General features: G+C 35.5%; 2 protein-coding genes across 3 annotated transcripts; both read right to left on the minus strand.

The window, feature by feature from the left end:
- Window positions 1–2,554: 2,554 nt before the first annotated feature.
- Window positions 2,555–4,323, minus strand: LOC133869595 (putative F-box/LRR-repeat protein 23). Of its 2 annotated transcripts, none has more exons than XM_062306630.1 (2): window positions 3,942–4,323; window positions 2,555–3,155 (listed from the first exon to the last, which is right to left on the minus strand). In XM_062306630.1, exons 1-2 carry the CDS (start codon window positions 4,286–4,288, stop codon window positions 2,663–2,665), a joined length of 840 nt encoding a protein of 279 aa, XP_062162614.1. In that variant the 5' UTR covers window positions 4,289–4,323; the 3' UTR covers window positions 2,555–2,662. The 2 variants fall into 2 exon arrangements, with proteins under 2 accessions (XP_062162614.1, XP_062162613.1); XM_062306629.1 differs by having other exon boundaries at window positions 2,555–3,188; window positions 3,942–4,322.
- Window positions 4,324–12,720: 8,397 nt separating this feature from the next.
- LOC133869931 (putative F-box/LRR-repeat protein 23) lies at window positions 12,721–14,642 on the minus strand. The gene is made up of 2 exons (XM_062307025.1): window positions 14,206–14,642; window positions 12,721–13,280 (listed from the first exon to the last, which is right to left on the minus strand). The coding sequence occupies exons 1-2, from the start codon at window positions 14,364–14,366 to the stop codon at window positions 12,740–12,742; spliced, it is 702 nt and encodes a 233-aa protein (XP_062163009.1). The 5' UTR covers window positions 14,367–14,642; the 3' UTR covers window positions 12,721–12,739.
- Window positions 14,643–17,676: the final 3,034 nt, after the last annotated feature.

The following is a 17,676-nucleotide window of genomic DNA, read 5'->3' on the forward strand; positions in this document are numbered from 1 at the left end:
GCACAAAAAACCGAAGAGTAAAGCGCGAGTTGAAGGCCAAATAAAGCACGGAATCCGAGGCCTCGTGTGAGTCAAAGATGGAAAGCGGGGGAACGCAGCTAAAGGCATCCACTAGACTAGAAGTACTAAAGTGCGCGTTTTGGTAAGCTTGTAAATAAATGTAAAAACGATGAGTTTTGTGAGTTTGAAAAGTAGAGTAATTCTCGGTCCTTTCCAATTATAGTAAATTTCCACCACTTCCGATCTCACCCTTCCACAATGTTTGTTTAGGGTGGTTCAGTCACCCCTTAACCACTCCTTGTTAAAATGGGGGTAGTAGGTCAATTTTGTCCAAAGGTATGACTCGAGCCTCGAGCCACCTCCTCTATTTATTTATTTTTCATTTTTTAATATTTTTTTTTGAAGGTTTTTTTTTTAAAAAAAAATACATAAGACACGTGTCAGCTAGATGTTGACGTGAACCTCTGTCAAATTTTGTTTCCTCTATTTTTCTATTCAAGTCTAATTCAAATTTGAATTATTATCTTATTCTAAAATTTTATTATTTTTCAACAACTCATTACTCAAGGGACAATGATCCACTCTATTTTAAAATTCATAGCTAGTATTTAAAGTTTATGCACCTAGATTAGGATCCCCTCAAATTTCTTTCAAATTTGAGATTCTCAAAATGTTGAATCTTACCCATGCTTTACATCTAACAGTTCAGAATGTATCCAACGTTAGACCAAATAAATGTTAAAGTAATGAAAATTTCCAGTTCTAGTACATTAATTGAGTGAGAATTGAGAATCTGCTTTGATTGCTTAAATCAAAGCAGCAAAGTCAATAGGTCATCATCTATTTATAACTACAAAAGGGTTTAGATTTTGTACAAAAAAATATAAAAATTATTATGAGATAAACTAGATACACTGCGGACCTTACAAGTAAGAGAACCAAAGCAAAGACATTTGTTAATTTTGTGCAAACTATTACTTTATTGTCAATATCCCTTCCAAATTACCAATTGTATCAATGTTCTTCTCCTAAACTACAAAAAAAAAAAAAAAAAATGTCAATATTTCCCTTAATGACAAAAATATCTTTCATAAAATTATAAAAACTCTCAAAATTATATTAAAATATATATATATATATATATATATATTAAAAAAAAACTTTCTTTTTATTTTGTTTTATTTTTCGAATTTAAAATGACATTTTTGTCTTATTGAGAACATTTATGCACATTTTCATCTTGGTCTTGGAGACACCGACATTTTTTTATAATTTAGGAAGAAAGATTCCACTTCTATGCGGTAGTGCAAACTAGCCCACATATGTTGTTAGTCTAAAACGACATCATTTCAAACTAACAACAAAAGGCTAATAAAAGGCAGTCTTATTCATCCACCGAAAAGTTGCCCAAAATCACACTCAACCTAAAACCTAGCAAACAACCCATTGGCTTATGGATTCGGCTTGCACTACCGTATAGATGTTGTTAGTCTAAAATGACATCGTTTTAGACTAACAACAAAAGGGCAACAAAGGGCAGCCTCACATTTATAACTTGCTTTCCTTTAGACTCGCAGTAAATGATCTTTTGTATAGACAAAACACCTTACAAGTATAGAAATTATCAATGAGTTAAAATTTTCCAACACAAGATCTTCGATAGGATAAAATCAGAACCAAAGAACCAACTAAAACATCAGAACCAAAAAAAAACCCAAATCAAAATACACACGGAGAGTGAGAGAGAGAGAGAGAGAGAGAGGAAAGCACAAACTCTAGCTCATGAATTAACAGCTTCATATCGGCCCAATGCTTTCGCCTGCAACGGTTCCAAATGTCGAACTACAGGATTGGGATAAAGGTTCAAAAGCTATGATATAACTTTGTAAAAACTAGAAAATTTCCTCGCTAGGCCTCAAAATATGTCAAGCTTGGTCAAGAACTTTACCCAAACTGCGTCAAGTCACAGAGTGAGACTGCCATTTGTTACCCATTTGTTGTTAGTTTAAAACGATATCGTTTTAGACTAACAACATGCAGTAGGTTGCACTACTGCATAGAAGCCGAATTCTACGAGAAACATTGTCATAATTAATAGTTTGAAGAGCCATTGAGAGTAATAATTTGAGGGAAATACGTTACTTTTCTCAGGAAAAAAAGAAAAAAAAAAATTATGAGCTAACAATGTCATGTCTATCTAGTAAGATAGTCTTATGATACCTAGTTAGACCCTAGATCAAAGCAAGGAGAACTAGCCCCCCTCAAACATCTACTAGTAGAAGTGGAATATATAGTGAGATTTAAATTAGCTCCTAGCTAGGGTTTGTTCACACTATGGTCGTTAATTATTTGTACAATATATTCCCAGATCAAGATAATTCGCTTAATGGAGATAAATTAAAATGTGTAGAACATATAACAAAGAAGTTATAAATAAGATGTAAAATTTGAGCATTTTAAGCCTACAATCTCTCTATTTCAAATGAAAATATATAAATATCGTCAAAATTTAAAATTAGTGCATCTAACGGCTCATATAAAGTCAATCAAACACTAAAATTAAACATTTAAAATATTGGGAGACAAGAGTAGAGTGCCAGCGTGCAACAGAGGAGTCATTTCAGTTAAGCTAGTTAAAATAAAAATCCCCATCATAAAAATCTCAATAGTTGGGGCCATCACAGACTTCGAAGTCATCTAAGTCTTCGAAGTATTCTATGTATATGCGTTCATCGTTCTTGTAGTCGTAGTCATAAGTGGAATCATGTGGATGCCGCAAGTCTTTAATTTGTTCAGAACATCTTTTTCCCAAATTCCCCGCCAGAGAGACATTGAAACATTCACGCAAGTCAAGTGATTCCAGGTGAGGACAACCATCAAGGATGGCCTGCAAGCCATCGTTAGTCAGCTTATTTCCGAAAAGCTGGAGGCGGCGCAATTCACTCATGTTCTGTGCAATTGCAAGTGCCTCCTCATCATACTTTAAATGCCACAGCTCCCGACTGTTGAATTTGAGTGATTTCAAATGAGAGCAACAGCGGCCCACAGCTTCCAGAGCTTCTTTTGACAAAAAACAGTACGAAATGACAAGCTCCTCTAGTAATGGAAGTTTTGCAGCCACTTCACTCAATCCCTTATCTGAAATGTGATAGCATCTTACAAGTTGAAGGCGTTTGAGTTGACTTGAACTGTTAAAATACCATGAAAGGAAATGACAAAAATGAACCAGCAGCTATCAATAGAGAGGCAAACTCATTATTGGAATAAAGAGATTGAATCCACAATCCACAACATAGACCGTGAACTGTATCATAGATCCCATTTAGCCTTTCATTTTTTGGGTAAATAAAGCTCTAACAGTACAGAAGTATATAACAAAATAAAACCCCATTTAACCAAATTTTTCATCACCAAATAAGAGTATGCCTCAATATTACTAGAGTGGAGGATTTCCAACATCATGAGCTGCATTTTTCATCAGAAGAAGAACTTCCGACTCTTTTTCAAAGGTAATTGCCTACCATTCAAGAATCCGGTTTCTGTTGCTTTAGTTAGAATCTTGAATGAACATGTGATAGGATAAAGCACATCAATCCAAATGTTTCAAACAAACTTGTTTTGATAGTCTTAAGTTGGAATAGATAACATGAAAGATGGAAGTAAGAACAGAGGCAAGGGCAGCAAAGCAAGCACAAAAAAGCAGAGTTAGACAATGTAAGAAACCGGTGTTGTTGATTTCGGTATGACAAGAGTTGAGTGAAGCCCATGTTTTTGATTGACAAGAGAAATACAAATATCTCAACTTCACCAACAAACCATAAACCTCTAAGTCAATAAACTAGAATTGCACGAAGTAATTACCAAAATCCAAATAGCCACAACGCTCCTAGCAATCACATTGTACAACAAAAAGGCCCCTCAACCAAGTAAAAAGAAAATACCTGTCAGCGATGTGCCTGAGGAGCTCGTCGGTGCCGAAGTTCTCGACGTAGATATCGACCAACTGGCCGCAGCTGCGATCGACGGCGTGGCGACACATCTTCTCGAGAACGTACGGGAACTCCCAGAGGGTGACGGGGTTGCGCATGTGGACAGCGCGCCACATCGACGGGTCCTTGCAGAGGTTGTGCCACGGCGAGCACACCTTCTGCGCGCTCGTCAGGATCTCGAATGCCTCCAGTCTCATAAGGATCGACGCCGTCACGTCCCGGGGCAGAGCCAGCCAGTTGCGGAATTCGTCAGGAGGAGGGTCCATTGCGAGATTTTCTGTGCAAGGGGTATCAGACATGGGCAACGAAGTCCCGACATGTCTCTGATATAGGGTGAATTTCCGAAGAAGAAAGAAACAAGATTCGAGTTGAAGCCAAAGCACGCAACCTGAGGCCTCGTCACTCGTGTGAGTTGGGGATGGGCTGGGAAAGGCATCCACTAGACTAGAAGTCCTGAAGTGCGCGTTTTGGGAAGCTTGTAAATAAATGTAAAAACGATGAGTTTTGTTAGTTTGAAAAGTAGAGTAATTCTCAGCCCTTCCCAATTATAGTAAAATTCCACCACTTCCGATATCATTCTTCCGCAATGCGTCCCACCCCCTTGCCGAAATGGCCGGCCACCCCATTTTACCCAAAGGGATGGCTCGAGCATCGAGCCACTCCTCCTCTATTTTTTTTTTTTTTTTTTTTCCTTTTTTAATTTTTTTTTAAGTTTAATTTTTTAAAAAATAAAATTAATGTATAGGACACGTGTCAGCTTCTGAGATGTATTGACGTGGACTTCCATCAAATTTTTGGATGGAAGTTTGGATAGAAGTATCATTTCCATCTTTAACCATAAACGATGTACCATCTACAATAGGAAATAAACCACATGGGACAAAAAATAAAAGCGTTAAACCACAAGGGGCAAAAATGTATTAACCCTAATATTAACAACACTCTTAAATGAAACTCATTCTCCAACTTTAAATGTTCTATTCTTAGAAATAATAGAAAGAATGAAAATAATAATAATAATAATATTCAATTACTTGTTAGAGATTTTTTGGGCATATTATTAGTATTGAGCAGCCAAAATCCCAATCAAAATTCAAAGGGATAGCAATAAATTTTGATCTGAACTGCCAATTTGATCATTTGCAAGAGACATGGATTGCTTTAACATTCAATACTAATAATATATACTTTATTCCAAACATTAAAAAGATAGAAATTATGATACACAAGTCCAGCGTTTTTTTAAAAAAAAAAAAAAAAGAAAAGAAAAGAAAAGAAAATTAGATGCTAAGATAGAAAGTTTTCAAAATATTTTATTCAATTATAAACTTCTCTTCATAAGTTTCGATTTTTTTTTCTCTATTTTCCTATTCAAGTTTTATTTAAATTTGAATTATTATCTTGTTCTAAAATTTTATTATTTTTCAACAACTCATTACTGAAGAGACAATCATCCACTCTATTTCGAATTCATAACCAGGATTTAAAGTTTATGGGTCTAGATTAGAATCCCCGCAAATTTCTTCCAAATTTGAGATTTTCAAATGGTAGAATATTAGCCCTGCTTTACATCTAACCGTTCACAACGAGTCAACTGTCACACGAAATAATTGCTAAGTAATGAAAATTGAAAAATGATAGATTACAACACCACCACAACAAATGCACAACACATCCTCACATGGGGCGGGGACTAGTGTGTGGGGCCCACTCCCGTGTGAGAGGGTGTTGTGCAGTACTTGGTGCTAGTATAGTGTAGAAATCAAATCCTATGAAAATTTTCAATACTGATACGTCAATTGAATGAGAATTGAGAATCTGATTTGATTGCTTAAACCAAAGCAGCAAAGTCAATAGGTCATCATCTATTTATAAACACAAAAGGGTTTAGATTTTGCACAAAGAAATATAAATAATTATGAGATAAACTAGATACACGGAGGACTTTACAAGTAAGAGAACCAAAGCAAAGACATCTGCTTAAACTATCACTTCATTGTTAAAGACCCTTCCAAACTACTAATTGTATCAATATTCCCTTCTTAAATTACAAAAAAAATGTCAATATCTCCCTTAATGACAAAAATACCTTTCATAAAATTATAAAAACTCTCAAAATTATATTAAAAAATTAAAAAAAAATTATGAGAAAAAAAAAACACTTTTCGTTTTTTTTTTTCTTTTTATTTTATAATCTTTTTATTTTTCATTTTTTTTTCTTTATTTTGTTTTATTTTTTGAATTTAAAATAACATTTTTGTCTTTTTATTAGTCTTGAAAACACTGACATTTTTTTTGTAGTTTAGGAAGAAAGATTTGACTTCTATGCGGTAGTGCAAACAAGTGCATAGATGCTGTTAGTTTAAAACGACAACAAGTCCCCAAAGAGTAGCTCAATTGACTGGAAACCACGCCTCATGAAGCAGATGTCACTATTTCGAATCTCCATTCCCTTCTCTTACGTGGACATGTCGAAAAAAAAAAAAAAAAAAAAACCCGACAGCAAAAGGCTAACAAAAGGCAATCTTATTCACCCACCTAAAAGTTGCTCATAATCACACTCGACCCAAAACCCAGCAAACAACCCATTGGTTTTCGGATTCGGCTTACACTACCACATGGATGCTGTTAGTCTAAAACGACAAAAAAGGTCAAAGGATAGTCTCATTTTGTGACTTGCTTTCCTTTAGACTCACAGTAAAAGATCTTTCTTATAGACAAAACTACCTACAAGCAGAGAAAATTTTCAACAAGTAAAAATTTTCCAACACAAGATCTTCCATGGGATAAAATCATAACAAAAAAACCAACCAAAAGATCACCCCCAACCAAAACATCATAACCGAAAAAACCCAAATCAAATATACACGCAGAGAGAGAGAGAGAGAGAGAGAGAGAGAGAGAGAGAGAGAGAGAGAGAGAGAGAGAGAGAGAGAGAGAGAGAGAGAGAGAGAGAGAGAGAGAGAGAGAGAGAGAGAGAGAGAGAGAGAGAGAGAGAGAGAGAGAGAGAGAGAGAGAGAGAGAGAGAGAGAGAGAGAGAGAGATAAAATGAGAGTGAAATCAAGTCCAGTGAGGAACGCAGGAACTGTTCCTTTCATTTGAGAAAAAACTCCAAGAAAACCCAAGGTTGAAAGGAAAGCACAAAATCTGTCTTTGCTCCATGGTAAAACTTCATGGACCGATGAAAAGATCATATCTAGAATTACATGGGAAGTTAAAACTAGGGTCTTGGCTATTAGTCTAAAACTAATGTGCCTGAGGAGCTCGTCGGTGCCGAAGTTCTTGACGTTGATATCGACCAATTGGCCGCAGCTGCGATTGACGGTGTGGCGGCACATCTTCTCGAGGTCGTACGGGCAGTCCCAGAGGGTGACGGGGTTGCTCATGTGGATGGCGCGCCCCATCGACGGGTCCGCTCATGTGGATGGCGCGCCCCATCGACGGGTCCTTGCAGAGGTTGTGCCACGGCGAGCACACCATCTGCGCGCTCGTCAGGATATCGAATGCCTCCAGTCTCATCAAGATCGACGCCGTCACGTCCCGGGGCAGAGCCAGCCAGTTGCGGAATTCGTCTGCAGGGTCAGGAGAAGGGTCCATCGCGAGATTTTCTGTGTAAATTAGACATGGGCAACGTACGTTGTCCGAACAATTCGAGAAGTAAGAATAAAATAGTGAAAAAGAGAGCTTCTACACATGCGCCTTTTGTCCGTCCCTCTTCCGTCTTTTTTCCACGTGTAATTGTTTTTCGTTTTTTTTTTAAAAAAAAAAACAAGAAAGCTTGAAAACGCAAGGTTCATTTAGGTTCATTTTTCTCCCCCTCTCCACTGTCCCCTCCCCCACCGACCAAATCCTCCCCTCTCCACCGTCGCCTCCCCTACCGACCAGAAATCCGACGCCCTTGCCGACGCCGACAACGCTCTCTCTCCCTCAGAGTACCTCAAAACCAGTAGATCCGACATCCAGCTCTACCGGCCGTCCCAGCTCTCACTATCTCTCGAACCCAGCACAGGCCGGCCACCCAGATCCTGCTGGCCCACCTACCGACGCCCAGCTCTCTCACAGACGGGCACCGGATCTTCGACGCCGCCCAGATCGACTGGGTTTCTCTACGACCCACCCGCCCAGCTCTCTCGATCTCTCGAACCCAGCACAGACCGGCCGCCTAGATCTGACGCCGATGCCTCTCTCTGTCGAACCCGGTCTCCAGCAAACCGGGTTTTGCTGGAAATTGGCCGGAAAATGGGGGCACGCCTCTGCTGGAAATCAATCAAAAAAGATGGAGATGGCCAGAAAATGGGGAAGGAGATTTTAGGGAAAGAGAGAGGGGAGAAAATTTGGGGGGAGAAAATTTGTAATGGTGCAGTGAATATTCAGTATCCCAAATGTTTCCCAAATTATTTCATTTTTTTAATAAATTTTTCAGTGTCACGCTAGAAAGAGACGGACAAAAGGCTCACGTTTAGCATTTCTCGTGAAAAAATGAAGAGTCAAGCTTGAGTTGAGGACGAAGCTGTCAAAGCACACAATCCAAGGCCACGTGTGAGTCAAAGATGGGCTGGGAAAGCTTGTTAAATAAATGTAGAATTATGAGTTTTGAATTTAGCTATCGAAAACATACAAAATTTTACCTTTTTTTTTTTTTTTTTTTTTTTTATACACATGTAAGTATACTATTTTTTATACTCTTGCATTTTTTTTTAATATTATTTTTTAAAGAATTAACATTGACTCTACACATTTTTTAATGTATGAATTAGGCAATTACTGCAGGCTTTAAATTAATGAATATTAATAATAAATATTTAAAGGCATACTTCTAGTTAATATTTTTTTAATTAAGGTCGTTAATTATAATAATAAAAAACATTAATATAATTTAATTCTCCTAAAAACTTAATTCTCCAACATTTCATTCTTGAAATAATTCTTCAAAATTAATAATATTAAATAAGAATCTGCTTTGATTGCTTAAACCAAAGTAGCAAAGTCAATAGGTCACCATCTATTTATAACTAGGGCTGATAAAACGGGTTCGAGTGAACTCTGGAGAGCGATTGGATTTAAGCCAACTACATGGATCTCTGAATTAATCTTGATTTAAAGGGAGTGATTTGTAATTTAGGCTAACTACATAGACTAAGGATACATTTTTTCCTTGTTATAATCCAAAAACATACACATGGCTCTCTCCATTTTCCTCCCGTACACACATTTCCCAATATCCTCATCTTCTTCTTCCTCTTGCAGCACTTCCATCTCTCTTAGCCAAAGAGGACATTGCACGTGCTCCTACCTATCCGATTTATTAATTAGGATTAAATACTTTATTGGTATCTGAGTTTTAAGCTTTTTTTAAATTTAATACTTGAGTTTTCATTTATTTCATAAGTGGTATCTGAGTTGAAGGGTAAAAACAACTTTGATATTTCTGTTAAATTTTCCGTCCAAATATTAAGGGTCTGCCATGTGTCAACCGCTGAGTTTGACAAGTGGCACTATATAAAAAAAAATCTTTAAAAATTATATAAAAATAATAAAATAATACAAATTGAAAAAAAAAGATAAAAAATAAAAATAAAAAAAAGAAGAAGAAGAGGGGTAGCTCAGCCACCCTCCTTAGCTACTATAGAAGTTGCCACGTGACAGACCGTTAATATTTAGATGGAAATGTAAGTATGTAACAGAAGTACCAAAATAAATTTTATCCTTAAACTCAAATATTACATATAAAATAAATGAAAACTCAAGTATTAAATTTAAAAAAATTTAAACCTCAAATAGTATTTAACCTTGTTAATTAAATAATAGTAATTATAATAATAATAATACTACGCGTTTGAAATGTTCAAAAGAAATAGAGCGGGGTCACGTGAGGTGTGCGTGCACCAAAACTTTGTGCCTAGTGAGAGTGAGACTATGAGCCCTAGGCTTACGTGGGCTACGTCTGAAAAGTATTTGTAAAATTATTTTAGGTGGTTGTGTAGGCCTGCCCCATTGTGCTGAAGGTCTATTTTATTGGGTTTTCCAAAAAAAAATAAAAAATAAAAGATAAAAGAAGAGTTCATTATGACATAAAGTCAACAAGGCTGCAGTGCTGCTACTGATTTCAATTAAAGGTCTTAACTTAATCTTTTCTCTCACTATTAATGTGGTGATCTTTTTTCTTAAAATGATCCAAATTCAACCGCGCGAACTCATCTTAATTAAAGGAACTATACATTTAGATCGATTAGTAATATTCTACTTTGCTTTCTTTTAAATTTGGATTTCCTGCCAATTTAATGTCAATTTTGAAGTTTCATGCGGATCATAATCCTTGAGTACAGTTAAATGTTCAATTTTTAACGTGATAGTAAAAATTACTACTAAGAGCAAGTTAGAGCGTGTGTTTTCATGCGGATCAGGATCCTTACGTACCGTTAACTAATAGTACTCACTTACTACGGTGAAAATAACAATTAAAAGCAAGTCATGGCATGGAGTGAGTAAAACTAAACAACCGATAAAATATGGAGCATTCATTCTTAGGAAATTGTATCATGTATAGTTCTTCAAATTTTAATTATTATTTTAAATTAAATGGTTAAAATTTATCAAATCAGCAATTTTTTGTTCATTTTTCTTTTATCAATCCAAAATTTATTGCTCAATATTTTACTTGTATTTTTACGAATGAGCTATTAAACTTGTGGACACGCGCGGAGAAGAAGGCACATGGTTTGTTTTACATGACTATGTTCATATGCCTTTTCTGCTTGCAACCTAGATGCATGTCCACGATATATTGATAGTCACTAATAAATGCTGGGAATTTTTATATACACAGCAAATTAGGGGCGGAGCTAGGATTTAGAATTTGGGAGGGTCAAATTGAAAAAAAAATAATTTGAAGGGGCCAAAACTAAAAAAATAAACAAATTTAGGGGTAAAATTTTAATTTTTTATTTTTGGGGGAGAAACCCCTGCCTTGGGGGGCAGGGATAGCTCCGCCCCTGCAGCAAATGCAAAGAGCCAGGAGTGATCCTTTATGGTACAGAAATGATACAATCTTAGACTGTTAACATCTTTATATGAGGCTCTTATTCTGTAGCTCACGGCTTTTCAGTAACTAGGAAAAATGCATATATAGGGGCTTGTCCATGTATATCACTCTTCCGTTCGATCAAGTGACCACCTTCTTGTACGTGCTAGATATCACTAGTACACTTTCTTGAAAGTTTTACTCATAGCTAGCTTATCTCTCCCTAGACCAATATTGAAATGTTCATTCATATGATCATGTTGGCATATATGCAGCTAGCTTGGACTTGCGGGGAAGAACATTTTGAACTATGAATTTGATTTGGTGGCCTTGGACCCTAGTCATGATGCTAATACAAACAATACTACTACGTACTTTGTTCTCTGATGACACAACAAAACAAAGAAATATTTGAAGAAATAATGAACACTAGGGAATTTGTTGGTATACTGCAACGCATGCATGTAATCATTTTGATGCTGTCAGAATCATGATTCTATCATTTTTGGCTAACTTTTTGTATGATTTTTGTCTTATCCTTTCTTAGGTTGGTTGACATGGTCCATCAGGATTTACTGTTGGATTATGGTTAGCTTCTCACTAAGCTTGAATTGTATTAAGTTTTCATCTATTTGTATGTTTTATCATTTTTTTTCTTGTGTATAAATTATGAAATATGTGTACAAACTACTAGAGGCGTATTAAAAAAAAAAAAAAAAAAAAAAATTAAAATGTTTTTAGGGTATTAGCGTCGACCCAGTCGACACTAATGGCCAATTAATTTTTTTTTTATTTTTTTTTATTTTTAGGGTATTAGTGTCGACTGGGTCGACGCTAATGGTCTACTATTATGTTTATTTATTTATTTTATTTTTAGTATATCAGCATCGAAACATGGTATATGTAGTATAAGTTTTAGCATTTACCACATATAGCATTAGCGTCGACATATAGTCTATCATCAGCGTCGACCCTTGAGTCGACGCTGATGATCGACTGATGAGCATCAGCGTCGGGCTTTTAGCGTCGGCTTATTAGCGTCCAAAAGTCGACGCAAATACTCATTAGCATCGACTTTTGGACTTTTAGCGTCCACTAAGAGTTAACGCTAATGAGCAAAATTTTTGTAGTGTACGTACTATTAACTAACAATGTTAACTTATTGACGTGACAATGAAAATTACACGGGTTAAAAACATTTCAGGGAGTGAGTATTTAAAACTAAACAAATGAGAATATGTGTATCACTCATTCTTAGGAAATTGTATCATGTATAGTTCTTCAAATTTTAATTATTATTTTAAATTAAATGGTTAAAATTTATCAAATCAACATTTTTTTTTTTCATTTTTCTATTAATCCAATATTTATTGCCCAATATTTTACTCATATTTTAAGATATTTAGAAGGTTTCACAACAAAATAATTCACTTAAAGAGTTGTAACGTACTGTTATAGTGATAGAGTAACGTGTGAAAGAAATTTTGATTTGAAGACTTCTTCAAGTGTAATTTATTCACATGAAATTTAAAAACAATTTAAACTTGTCTTAAATATTAATCATTAGTAATGTTACATACCACATCATTATTCTACCGAGAGTTAATTCTTGCACAACAACCATACACAACAATTACACAATTCTACTCACTTGAAGTGGGACCCATGTGGTAGGTCTTACTCACAAATTTGCACAACATATGCCCAACTCATGATAACTGTATAAATCTCAGTAGTCGGGGTCATCGTAGGCTTCAAAGTATTCGTAGTCATTGTCATCGTAGTAGTCTTCATCGTCACTGAAGAATTCAAAAGAAGCATCAAATTCATAGTCAATAGTGGAATCATGGGGACGCCGTAAGTCTTTAATTTGTTCAGCACATCTTCTTCCCAAATTCCCTGTCAGAGTGACATTGAAACATTGGTGCAGGTCAAGTGATTCAAGGCGAGGACAACCATCAAGGATGGCCTGCAAGCCGTCATTAGTCAGCTTATTTCCGAAAAGCTGGAGGCGGCGCAATTCAGGCAAGTTCTCTGCAATAACAAGTGCCTCCTCATCACACGCTCTATACTTCTGCCACCGATTGTTAAATTTGAGTGATTTCAAATGAGGGCAACAGCGGCACACAGCTTCCAGAGCTTCTTTTGACAATAAAGAGTACGAAATGTCAAGCTCCTCTAGTAATGAAAGTTTTGCAGCCACTTCGCTCAATCCCTCATCTGAAATGTCGTAGCATCTTACAAGTCGAAGGCGTTTGGGTTGACTTGAACTGTTAAAATACCATGAAAGGAAATGAAAAAATGAACCAGCAGTTATCAACAAAGAGGCAAACTCATTATTGGAATAAAGAGATTGAATCCACAACATAGACAGTGAACTGTATCATAGATCCCATCAAGCCTTTCATTTTTTGGGTAAATAAAGCTATAACAGTACAGAAGTGTATAACAAAATAAAACCCCATTTAACCAAATTTTTCATCAACAAATAAGAGTATGCCTCAATATTACTTGAGTGGAGGATTTCCACCATCATGAGCTGCATTTTTCATCAAAAGAAGAACTTCCAACTCTTTTTCAAAGGTAATTGCCTACCATTCAAGAATTCGGCTTCTGTTGCTTTAGTTAGAATCTTGAATGAACATGTGATAGGCAGGCTTTCAATATTATTTGACGATCATCAAAACTACATCGTCCTCCAATCAAATTCACGTTAAGTATGCTCTAGGCTAGCAGAAAGGCTTACATGTAACACCTTACACCATGAAAGCTAAGAACCTCTATCTAACCAGGTACAACTTGAGGAAAAAGCACATCAATCCAAATGTTTAAAACAAACTTGTTTTGATAGTCTTAAGTTGGAATAGATAACATGAAAGATGGTAGTAAGAACAGAGGCAAGGGCATCAACGCAAGCACAAAAAAGCACAGTTAGAGAATGTAAGAAACCCGTGTTGTTGATTTCGGTATGACAGGAGTTGAGTGAAGCCCATGTTGTTGATTGACAAGAGAAATACAAATATCTCAACTTCGCCAACAAACCATAAACCTCTAACTCAATAAACTAGAATTGCATGAAGTAATTACCAAAATCCAAATAACCACAAGGCTCCTAGCAATCACATTGTACAACAGAAAGGCCCCTCGATATTAAAAATTAACCATAAACATATTAATCAAGTAAAAAGAAAATACCTGTCAGCGATGTGCCTGAGGAGCTCGTCGGTGCCGAAGTTCTCGACGTTGATATCGACCAACTGGCCGCAGCTGCGATCGACCGCGTGGCGGCACATCCTCTCGAGGTCGTACGGGAACTCCCTGCACTGGAAATCCCAGAAGGTGAAGGGCTTGCGCATGTGGACGGCGCGCTACATCGACGGGTCCTTGCAGAGGTTGTGCCACTGCGAGCACACCATCTGCGCGCTCGTCAGGATGTCGAATACCTCCAGTCTCATCAGGATCGACGACGTCACGTCCCGGGGCAGAGCCAGCCAGTTGCGGGATTCGTCGGGAGGAGGGTCCATAGCGAGATTTTCTGTGCAAGGGGTATCAGACATGGGCAACGGAGTCCCGACATGTCTCTGATATACGGTGGATTTCCGAAGAAGAAAGAAGCAAGATTCGAGAAGTAAGATTTCAGATTTGGAAGAAAAGAAAAAAAAACAAACAAACGAAGAGTTAAGCGCGAGTTGAAGACCAAAGCACGCAATCCGATGCCACGTGTGAGTCAAAATTGGGCTGGGAAAGCGGGGAACGCAGATTGGCATCCACTATACTAGAATTGTGCGTTTTTGGAAGCTTGTAAATGAATGCAGAAACGATGAGTTTTGTTACGGAGGTACGATTCATTAATTTGCAGAGGCTCAATGAAGAGACGCATATGGACACTTTACATTAAGTTCGAAAATTTTGATTTGAATGCTGCTTATAAATAAATAGATATTACAAAAGATATATGATTGAGTCACTCTTTAATAATAAAGTATTCATAACAATGAAAAGAAGGTTGATTTAGCTAATAAGTCATAAAAAGTTTAATAAAATCTGTAAATTTAACATATAGACTTTCAAAAACTACTTTAAAAAAAAAGAGAAAAAAACAACTACAAAAAGCACCTAACACAAGCCGACGTCAGAAGAGAAACTGTATGTGTCATGTAAGAACCGGCGGAAAAACGTAGATGTGGTCTCAAAAGTAGATGTAGAGGAAAAAAGTTTAGCCAAACTTTCGCCGATGACAAGGACGGAGATGCCGCTTGCTTACGAGACGTCTCGTATTAGCTTTTCTGCTTAAAAAAAAAAAAAAAAAAAAAAACAAAGCTCCATAGCCCTGAAAGGACTAGGAAACCCAAAGCTCCATAGTTCTAGATGAATAGGAAAACAAAAGCTCCACTGGATCTAAGTCAGAGAGAAAATAAAAAATCTCCATAGCCCTAGAAGGACTAGGAGAGAAGCACCATTGAGTGAGGGAGGTGTGGACTGTGGAGCCTCTCTCCTCCTCCAACACCTCTCTTCTTTCTTCTTTTTCTCTCTAGAGTCGTCTCGCTTTCACCTAACACAATTGATAATTTGGAAGACATAGGTGAGTTTTGTTAGTTTGAAAAGTAGCTAGTGAAAGAAAAAAATACAGATTTCTATTTTATTTACTTATTTATTTTTTATACACACTCATATATTCTTTATTATGCTCTTGACTTTTATTAAATATTATTTTAAAAAAAATAAGTGCCGACTCTATACATTTTTTAAAGTATGGAATTGGTACTAGGTCAGCTTTATCTTTGGTCGAATTAGACGGTTGTCTAAGGTTTTCAATTAATACATATTAATAAATATTTTTTTAATAAAAAATATTTAAAGGCTTAATTATAATCAATATATTCTTTGATTAAGGCCTTCTAATTATAATAATAAGTAATCATAAAAACAATAATATCATTTAATTCTTTTAAAAACTATTCTCCAACATTACATTCTTGAAATAAGTCTTAAAAAAATTATGGTATTAAATAAAAAATCAAATAATATTAAAGATATTCTTAAATAAAACTCATTCTCAAACTTTAAACGTTCTATTCTTGGAAATAATGGAAAGAATGAAAATAATAATAATAATATTCAATTATTGGGTAGAGATTTTTTGGGCCTTGTGATTAGCATTGAGAAACAAAATTTAAAGGGATAAGAATAAATTTTGATCTCAACTGCCAATTGTATCATTTGCAAGAGACATGAATTGCTATAACATTCAATTCAAATAATATATACTTTATTCCAAACGTTAGAAAGATAGAAGTTACGCTACACAAGTCCAACGTTTAAAATAAAACGGAAAAAAAAAAAATGCTAAGAAGGAAAGTTTTCAAAATATTTTATTCAATTATAAACTCTTCTTTATAAGTTTTGATTTTTTTTTTCTTTTTTTTTCACTATTTTCCTATTCAAGTCTTATTCAAATTTGAATTATTCTCTTATTCTAAAATTTTATTATTTTCCAACAACTCATTACTCAAGGGACAAGGATCTACTCCATTTCAAACTCATAGTCAAGATTTAAAATATACAACTAGATTAGGATCCCCTCAAATTTCTTTCAAATTTGAGATTCTCAAATGGTTTACTCTTAGTCATGCTTTACATCTAACAGTTCACTATAATACGAAATAAATGCTAAAGTAATTAGAATTTTCAGTACCGATACATCAATTGAGTGAGAATTGAGAAGGCCTTGATTGCTTAAACCAAAGCAGCAAAGTCAAGAGGTCATCATCTATTTATAACCACAAAAGAGTTTAGATTTTGTACAAAGAAATAAAATAATTATGAGATAAACTAGATAGACCGAGGACTTTACAAGTAAGAGAGCTAAAGCAAAGACATCTACTCAAACTATCACTTCGTCAATATCCCTTTCAAACTGTTAATTGTATCAATGTTCCCTTTTTAAACTACAAAAAAAAAAAAAAAAAAATGTAAATGTCTCCCTTAATAACAAAAATATCTTTCATAAAATTATAAAAACTTTCAAAATTATATTAAAAAAAACTTTAAAAAAAAAAAAAACACACACACACACTTTCCATTTTTTGTTTATAAGCAGTTTTTTTTTTTTTTTTGAATTTAAAATGACATTTTTGTCTTATTGAAAAAATTTAGGCACTTTTTTGTCTTTTTATTGGTTTTGGAGACTGATTTTTTTTTTTTTTTTTTTTTTGTAGTTTAAGAAGATAGATTCGGCTTCTACGCAATAGTGTAAACTAGCACATAAATGTTGTTAGTCTAAAACGATGTCGTTTTAGACTAACAGCAAAAGGCTTACAAAAAGTAGTCTTATTCACCCACCGAAAAGTTCCCAAAATCACACTCGACCCAAAACCCAACAAATAACCCATTGGTTTCCGGATTCAGCTTGCACTACCGCATAGATCATGTTAGTAAAAATCGACATCGGTTTAGAGCATTCTTAGCAGTCTCACCAAAATAGTTTTTTTTTAGCTATTTTGGAGAGGCAATTTGGTGAAAACACACAAAAACCACTCTCAGCAGCTTCACTACTATAACCAAAAAAATGTGGTCAACAAACAGTACTTATCAACAATAATGAGTACCGTTCACTCACCAAATTATTAAAAAACTATAAAAATTTGGTCATTTTTCTCTGCGCAC

The sequence above is a fragment of the Alnus glutinosa genome, chromosome 5, assembly GCF_958979055.1.
Source record: "Alnus glutinosa chromosome 5, dhAlnGlut1.1, whole genome shotgun sequence".
In the NCBI taxonomy this organism is placed as follows: Eukaryota; Viridiplantae; Streptophyta; class Magnoliopsida; order Fagales; family Betulaceae; genus Alnus; species Alnus glutinosa.

Bases quoted from the DNA above. Each gene is read 5' to 3' on its own strand.
- LOC133869595 (XM_062306629.1), bottom strand. From the start codon at position 4,288: ATGTCTGATACCCCTTGCACAGAAAATCTCGCAATGGACCCTCCTCCT. The intron at 3,189-3,941 runs GTATTTTCTTTT...GTATTTTAACAG, and splicing joins CTCAGGCACATCGCTGACAG to TTCAAGTCAACTCAAACGCC.
- LOC133869931 (XM_062307025.1), bottom strand. From the start codon at position 14,366: ATGCGCAAGCCCTTCACCTTCTGGGATTTCCAGTGCAGGGAGTTCCCG. The intron at 13,281-14,205 runs GTATTTTCTTTT...GTATTTTAACAG, and splicing joins CTCAGGCACATCGCTGACAG to TTCAAGTCAACCCAAACGCC.